An 8,489-nucleotide genomic window follows, 5' to 3' on the forward strand; every position below is an offset into this window, starting at 1 on the left:
TGTTGGATTTTTCGGATCAGTTTTTATGAAAACTGAATGGTGTGAGGTAAATTGTCAATTTATTAATAAATATATATATATATATATATATATATATATATATATATATATATATATATATATATACACATACATATACATACCCAAGAAATGTGCTCAAATTTTTCAATCTTATCTTTTTCATAATTGGGGCCAAAATTGAACACACGTGTGTGGCTCATTGGTCAAATGTTACAATCAATCAGAAAAATTGATTGTGATCCTTGATATATATATATATATATATATATATATATATATATATATATATAGGAAATCCGATTGGATTTCTGGCTCAAATAAAAAAAAAAGTTTGATCTTTTGGGGAAATCCAATCGTTTTTATCGGATCGCTGTAAAATTAAATCATTTTATTGTATCGTGTGTGGCAACCTTAATACAGTGCATGGTTGGTACACTTCAGAGGTTGTTCACAGTGGGATGTTGTAATGCGATGTTAAAGTCACAACCCAGCATTACAACGCAATGCAAAAATAAGGTGGTAACACACATTAACGCTGCATTGGTGCTAAGATCATACAGTAGGTACAGGACAGCATACAGGCAATGAAAAGTATGCTTTCCTGTACCTGGTAACGTGTGCGTTTAGAGGTAACACACTGCAAGCAGTGCGTTACCATCAGTGGCGTAGCTAAGGAGCTGTGGGCCCCGATGCAAGTTTTACAATGGGGCCCCCCAAGCACTCTATACATAATAATTGAAACGGCGCACCAAAACCTGCCAATGGTAACTACAGTGTCAGAGGTGCAAGAAGGGAATGGGGAACAGTTTGTTAATGATTACCACTATTCAAAGTATCTATAGAAGTGATTATTATGAGCACAGGACCAATAGAGAGCTAATACTGGAGTTGAGGGGGGCCCCTCTGGCTTAAGGGCCCCGATGCGGTCGCTACCTATGCACCCCCTATTGCTACGCCCCTGGTTACCATAACACTACGCGTTACAATGCGACGCCAACGTTGCATTGCAATGACAGGATAAGATTAGCATTGCAGTGCGGTAAGCTACATTGTAAGGCCTCATTCACATCTATGCAGCGCAGATGGCCATGCGATCAGAACGCAACGCGTATGATCGCACACCATCTGCGCCGCTACCCGCTGCTGATCCTATCCATTGACAGTTATGGGTCAGCTCGGCGCTTGCGGGCAAAATGAATGCAGGCAGCAGTACGCAAGCGCATCATAGCGCATCGCACTGCTACGCAGCGCTTTTGATGTGAACGGCAGAAGTGCTGTCTATGCCCTACTGCCGTTCTTGCGTGTCACCACGTCATACGCACTTCTAAACGCACACGGAAGCTCCGCAACATCCTACTGTGAATGTACTTTCCTGCTAGCAGACTGCCGCTGTATACATACCGCCCAACTTTTGGAGATGAGAAAGAGGGACACTTAAGCCACGCCCCTGCCACGCCTTTGATCATGCCCCCAACACACCCCTAGTCACGCATACCATAAAGATTTTTTAAGAAAAATATCTTGTTTTATAATTCACACCACACTGGTCCTTTCTATCCTGGTTCAATTTCCTTTACATTAACAAAATGAGTAATATATACATTTAAAGGATGGGAATAAAGTTTAGAGTCAATCAAACACATTTTTTAGTAGATAAATATATATCTTTACTTAGAAAGAGGGACAAAGTCCTGAAAGAGGGACAAATGAGGAGGAAAGAGGGACAAATGAGGAGAAAAGAGGGACAGGGCTTCCAAAGAGGACTCCCTCCAAAAGAGGGGCAGTTAGGAGCTATGTGGGCATCGCAGACTGACTGATCATTGCAGCCTATGACATAGATGGGGAAAAGGGGGGTGACTTCAGATCGCTGTGCAAGCTGAGCTAAGGAGAGGGGGGAGGCAGCAGGAGGGAGAGACAGTGTGCCTGTAATTCCCTATCTGTGTAGTAGATCAAGATGATTGCTTCAGAGAGCTTATGCTTCAGAGAGCTTATTCTCAGGGACTCTTTTACAGACCACATGGACAAGGGGAAATAAATCACTTTATTTATGGACTGTACATAAAGTTTACTGAGGGCTGGCAGAACTGGCAGGCTGCCTTTTAACACGAGAGAGTTGAAACGTGCATGATTATTTCAACAGTCCTCCCCATAGAGGATAGAGTGGGATCCACCGCCCAGCATCTCCTCCCTGTCCCCCACCCCCTCTTGTCCCGCTAGTCACTTTCACTGATGATGATTTAGTAGGAGTTCCTCTGGATTGAAGCAGTCACTGCATAGAGGCGAACTGTGCAGCAATCAGATTATTATAAGCAAATCATCATCCCAAAGGGGCTCCAGCCCTTCCTTCCAGGCAGGCACTTCCTTCCTTCCTCCAGAATACTGGGCTGCTGGGAGGGCTGCGAGCATATAAAGTTGGGCAAAGACTTTGAGACATGAGACAGAGCTCAGTGAGTGGAGCTCTCAGGACTTCCGAGCTTTCTCTGCTGTCATCCATCTCTGCACTGTGCTCTCCTCTGCTGTAATCTCCTCTGGACAGGATGCTGCTGACTCTCTACATTGTCTGTCTGGTCATAGCCCTGACTCAGGGGGTTCAACCAGCTCCCTTGGATGAAGTGACTTCAGAGTTTGTCTGCATAGAGAGAGTTTGTTATTCCATCATCTGGGAGGAGAAGAGATTTGCCAAAGCCAGGACTGGCTGTGAGTCCAAGGATGGACAACTGCTTACAGTGAAGAACTCTGTGCAGCAAGATGCAATCGCCTTGTTCATGTCCAAAGTGGAGAAGGACAATGTTAGAGTCTGGATTGGACTGGAACAGCCTTATAGGAACAAATGCACAGATGAGCTGCAGCCCTTGAGAGGCTTTACCTGGGTAACGGGGGACAGCTATACAGACTACACCAACTGGAAGAGTTCTGGCCAGCAGAAGTGTGGTGCCCTCTGTGTCACTGTGAACAAGGATGGCACATGGGAAGAAACTGACTGTGGTTTCAGAGCTGATGGTTACTTGTGTGAATTAAACTATCAGGTTTCGTGTAGCCCACTGGCCTTGCCAACTGACTTAGATGTCACCTACGTTCACACGTCCCTTGGCCTAGGTCGTAGTGGTGGTCCTGTCTTCCCTCCAGGCACCAATGCTTTCATCTCCACATTTCCAGATGCTCTTCACTGTCAGGGGAAAGGAGATGGACACATGGCATGGAGCAGTGACACCCCAGGAGCCTGGAGCTGTCTGATCGAGAACGGTGGCTGTGAAGGCATGTGTGATGAGATGGAGGGAATTGCACGATGTAGTTGCCCCCCTGGGTCACCACTGAAAGCAGATAACAGGACTTGCTCCAAGCCTTGTGACCCTAATCCCTGCAGCCAATTTTGTGTCCCAATAACCGAGTCACCTGGCTATACCTGCATGTGTTCTGAGGGATATTATCTTGCAGATGATGGTAAAACCTGTATAGACATAGATGACTGTGAGAAGAACCCCAACATTTGTGAGCACCATTGCACCAACACCATTGGCAGCTTTGTGTGTGGCTGCAAACCTGGGTATGAACTGGTGATGGACCCAGATTGCGGTAACCCTGATGGCTGTCCCTCAGAATGCCTGGACATCGACGAGTGCATCAATCCACTCACCCTGTGTGAGCACGACTGTAGAAATATCCCTGGAGGCTACGTCTGTGTCTGTGCTGAAGGTTTTGTGGTGGACGAGATGAAGCCATACAAGTGCAAACGATTCTGCAATACGTCTTTCTGCGAAGCTGACTGCGATATCAATATCAAAGACAAGTGCCAATGTCCAGATGGCTACGTTGTGGATGAGAACGACCAAGGTGAGCCTATCTGCACTGATATAGATGAGTGTGAGGCTAGCCCTTGCGATGGGTTTTGTACCAATTTATTTGGTTCGTTTGAATGTTCCTGTCCAGAGGGCTTCATTGCCCAAAAGACTGTTTGTATTTCTCTTGAGGAGGGCTCAGGTACGACAGAAACGTGGACAGTCAAACCTTCTTCAAAGACTCCACCAACCAAGTCCCCACCTCCAGACTTCCACAGTCTACAACCGGCCATGCTGCTGGGCATATGCATCGGAATCATATCCCTGTTAACTGTACTTATAGCCATTTTATGTCACATGCTTAGGAAGCACTACATGGAGCAGCATGCCTTGGACTACAAGACTAAAAACACAGAGAAGGGTGTCGTGCTTCAACAAGTAAAAACAGATCCTCAGAGATGACTTTAGTTGCGCAGTGTCGTAAACGGTTAGCTTATCAGTTGTTCTGCCTCTTGCTGTCTGAAGGTACAGTGAGTATAGCAGAGAGCAATGCGCAAGGTGCAGTATTCCAATGCAGCCAATCACAGTGTATGTTATTGTTCTAAAAGAAACAATCTATAGTTTCTATTGGGTATTGTGAATTGCCACACATTGCTGTGAATTAAGCCTAATAGCTAAGGGTGCAGATATCTCAAGAATGAAGCCTTGAGTGAAATGTACCCTTTTTTTTATACTGGCCATACATCATACAACCTTGATTGTCCAATCTTGCTGCTCTCATGTGTTGTGAGAGATTACAATCTGCTCAAACGATTCTCAGTCTGTATACTATATAAATGTATAGATAGATTGGACCATCAACATTGCATGGTGTATGGGTAGTTTTAGGCCCTCAGAGCGTTTGGACGTGCAGGCATGATCTGATCGCCCTTGGGGCTGTGGAGCCAGGAACTGCTGGTAACCGAGTTATGAATATGCAGGCTTAGCTTGCACCAGTATATATGTCCTTTGCTGTTAAAGGGTCCTTTTCCACTAGGAAGCGCGATCGCATGCAAAATCAAGCTGCTATGCGATTGCGCTTTCTTCAATTTCTACTACAGATATTTTGCCCCGATTGTGGCGCAATCCATCGGGTACGAGCACAAATGCAGCAATCGTGCAGGCCAGTGATTGTGCTCGAGGAAAAAATGAACTGCAGTAGTGGAAAAACGCAATTTTCATGTCAATTGCGGTGCTGTCGCAATTGGCAAAACGGGCGCAATCTGATTTTCAATTTGGATCGTGCCTAGTGGAAAAAGACCCTAAGGGGTTTGGAGCTTGAGGGTAGTTGGTCACAGTATACTATACAGTGAAAAGTTCAAAAAGGACTTTGGCTCAAACGTTAAAAACACAGATCTCAGATGAAACCAGGGGATACACATAACACCTCGAAAAAAAACCACATAAGGCTAGGTTCACAGTGGGACATTGCGGAATGCAGCTTACCGCACTGCAATAAAAAGCCTATGCAACGTTTACATTGCATGGTAACTTGTTGCATTATGGTAACGCACTGCTTGCACTGGGTTACCGCTAAACGCACATGTTACCAGGTACAGGAAAGCATACTTTTCATTGCCTGTAAGCTTTTGTACCTAATGTGATGGTAACACAGCGTTAATGTGCATTACCATCATTTTATTGCGTTGCGTTGTAATGTTGCCTTGAAACATGCACAACGCAACGTCCCACCGTGAACCTAGCCTAAATCTAAAACTCATATCAAGCCACTTTTAAAAAAAACACAGAGATGTCCTAAACTCAGATGAAGCCAATGGATACAGATAACATTTTTAAACACCGAGATCTCCAACTCAGATGAATCTGAGGGATACACATAACAATGTTTATCTCAGATTAAGCCAGGAGTTACAGACAGGGATGCTCTTAACTTCGAATTCGGATTAAATTTGAATAGGGTTATTCGAATTTCATCCTACTAATTACAGCAGCTGTGCGGGTGGCCGAGGGGGGGGTTAATGTTACCCATCAGGCGTCTTCTTCGCTCGTCCCTCGGCGCCTCCCACGCTGCTTTCCAATCCGGCATCACGTGACTATACACTTCCTCCTTCCGGGTTGAAGGAGGAAGTGTATAGTCACGTGACGCCAGACTGTAGGATGAAATTCGAATAACCCTATTCGAATTTCATCCGAATTCGAGGTTAAGAGTATCCCTGATTACAGATAACATTTCCAAAAACAGAGATTTACAACTCAAATGGATCCAGGGGATACACATAACACTTATAAGAACATAGAGCTCTTAAGACCCATCTACACCATACAATTTCACACACGATCGATCGAATTTGATTGGATAAAATTTTATTGCATTGATTAAAGCTGACATGTCCGATGGGGATTCAATCGGTAGTGTGGTCGATTTTTTGCATAGTTATTAATGCAAAATCGACCATACTACCGATTGCATCCTGATCGAATCCCAACATGTCGGATTTAATCAATCCAATCGAATTGGTCGCGAGTGAAATTGTAAGGTCTAGATGGGGCTTTAAATGTAGCCAGGGAACATAGACACTTGTAATACACTGAGATCTCCAACTCGGTACACACGGTGAGATTGTCTGGTAGATTTACTGCCAAATCCATTATTTACAACATTTCCGAACGATTTTCTGAATGATTTTCAATAGAATTGATCAGAAAATCGATCTGAAATCAGATCGAACATGTTGGAAATAATGGATCTGAAAGTAAATCTGTTAGAAAATTGCATCATGTGTACCTAGCATAAATCACAGACATCTCATGCTCAGCTGAAACTGGTGATTACACATAACACTTCTGAACCACAGATACCTTATGCTAGGTACACACAATGCAATTTTCTGAGAGACTAATTTCAACAGGTCCAATCTGATTTCTGATCGATTTTCCATTCACTTCTATGAAAAATTGTTTTAAAAATATCGACATGCTGGAAATAATCGATCTGACAGTAAATTAGTCAGTAAATTGCATCGTGTGTACCTAACATTAAGTGCAGATGAAGCCAGGGGATACAGATAGGACTTCCAAGACACAGATCTCAAACACACATGAAACCATGGGATACACATAACCATTCTAAAACATAGAAATCTCAAACGCATATGAAGCCAGGGAATACACGTAACTCACATGAAGCCAGAGGAACACATAACTCACGTGATGCCAGGGGATACACATAACACTTCCAAAACAGATCTCAAACTTACATGAAGCCAGGGGATACACATAACATTTCTAAAACATAGATCTCTAAGTTACATGAAGCCAGGGGATACACACAACACTTCTGAAACCTAGATCCCTAACTTACATGAAGCCAGGGGATACACATAACACTTCTAAAACATAGATCTCTAACTTACATGAAGCCAGGGGATACACATAACACTTCTGAAACATAGAAACCTCAAACTCACATGAAGCCAGTGGATACACATGACTCACATAAAGCCAGGGGATACACATAACACTTCTAAAACAAAGACACCTACTATAACCAAGCACACATATTTTTCCTGGTTGAAAGCATGCAGCCTAATTGAGCGACAAATGCACCAGCATACTTCTCACTGTTGTCCTTGTTCCAGTTTTTATAACTCACCCCCATAAATTCTAGCAGAGCTTTAGGAATCAATAAACCATTTATCAGTATTGTAAAACGCTTTCTATTTTTATATGTATAATGTGGAAGGACATCTACAATGTTGACTTACATGGTACACAAATAGATGTTTTTGTTGTTTTTTATTGTAAGCCGCAAACTCCTGTTGCCCGGTTTTTATGACATCCTGTACAGAAGTTATGTTTTGTGTGCCTGTGGAGGAGAAGAACGATAGAGCTGTCTGCTCCAGGATCTGTCCCACATCTGTGGGGTGTGATTCACTGCAGCTATGGGAGACCGCTATGTCTGTTTGGGTAGAAAACGCAACAGCACAACTTTTCCATTGTCTGCCTGGAATGGGGAAACCACTCTGCTCTGCTATCAGGAGAGACTTTCTGCAAGTCATATTGCTCGGATTAACGTTCCTGCGCCTTCGTTTGACTCAAAGATCATGTGAGTGAAAAATAATCCGACCAGTATGTAACAGGAGGGCAGCCTCCTGTCCTGTAATGCTGGCTGTCTATTTTGGAGGCTTACTATGTTTCAATTTATTGCAGCTGCTTACCTTACACCATAGACTTCTTCTACTTGTGTACTATATGTACATATAGCCTCCTCCAGCCTGGATGGACAGTTTTAAGATTTTTTGAACTCGCTTCAGAGTTTTGTCATAACACCAGCCTGGACCTACATAGTGAAAAGATGCAATTGTGCACTATATACCTGTAAATAATTATTTATTTGTGTAGACCTTGTACAGCTATGTACAGTATGTGTGTGTGTGGTGGGGTGAGGGGGGGTGCACAACTGTGCTTGTGAGTGTCGGACTTTTGAGTATTTCAGGTGAAATAAACACTTCCTGATTCAGTGTTATATAATCTGGCTTGTCGTTTGTGAACACAGCTAAAAAGTAAGAATTGTGTTAGTATAACTGTTACAAATATTATGTAAAGTGTACCCGCAGAAGCTCGGGCTCAAAATCAGATACCCGTATATACTCAACTATAAGTCTAGAAACTAAGATCTGACTCACTAAATAA

The 8,489-nt window shown here is 43.4% G+C and overlaps 1 protein-coding gene across 1 annotated transcript; it reads left to right on the forward strand.

The window, feature by feature from the left end:
* The first annotated feature begins 2,141 nt into the window (after positions 1–2,141).
* Positions 2,142–8,288, forward strand: LOC137504304 (thrombomodulin-like). Its single transcript, XM_068232536.1, has one exon. It carries the CDS (start codon positions 2,559–2,561, stop codon positions 4,257–4,259), a length of 1,701 nt encoding a protein of 566 aa, XP_068088637.1. The 5' UTR covers positions 2,142–2,558; the 3' UTR covers positions 4,260–8,288.
* The last annotated feature ends 201 nt before the right edge of the window (positions 8,289–8,489 follow it).

The sequence above is a fragment of the Hyperolius riggenbachi genome, chromosome 4, assembly GCF_040937935.1.
Source record: "Hyperolius riggenbachi isolate aHypRig1 chromosome 4, aHypRig1.pri, whole genome shotgun sequence".
NCBI classification, from domain to species: domain Eukaryota; kingdom Metazoa; phylum Chordata; class Amphibia; order Anura; family Hyperoliidae; genus Hyperolius; species Hyperolius riggenbachi.

Coding starts and splice junctions, on each gene's coding strand:
- LOC137504304 (XM_068232536.1), top strand. CDS start 2,559: ATGCTGCTGACTCTCTACATTGTCTGTCTGGTCATAGCCCTGACTCAG.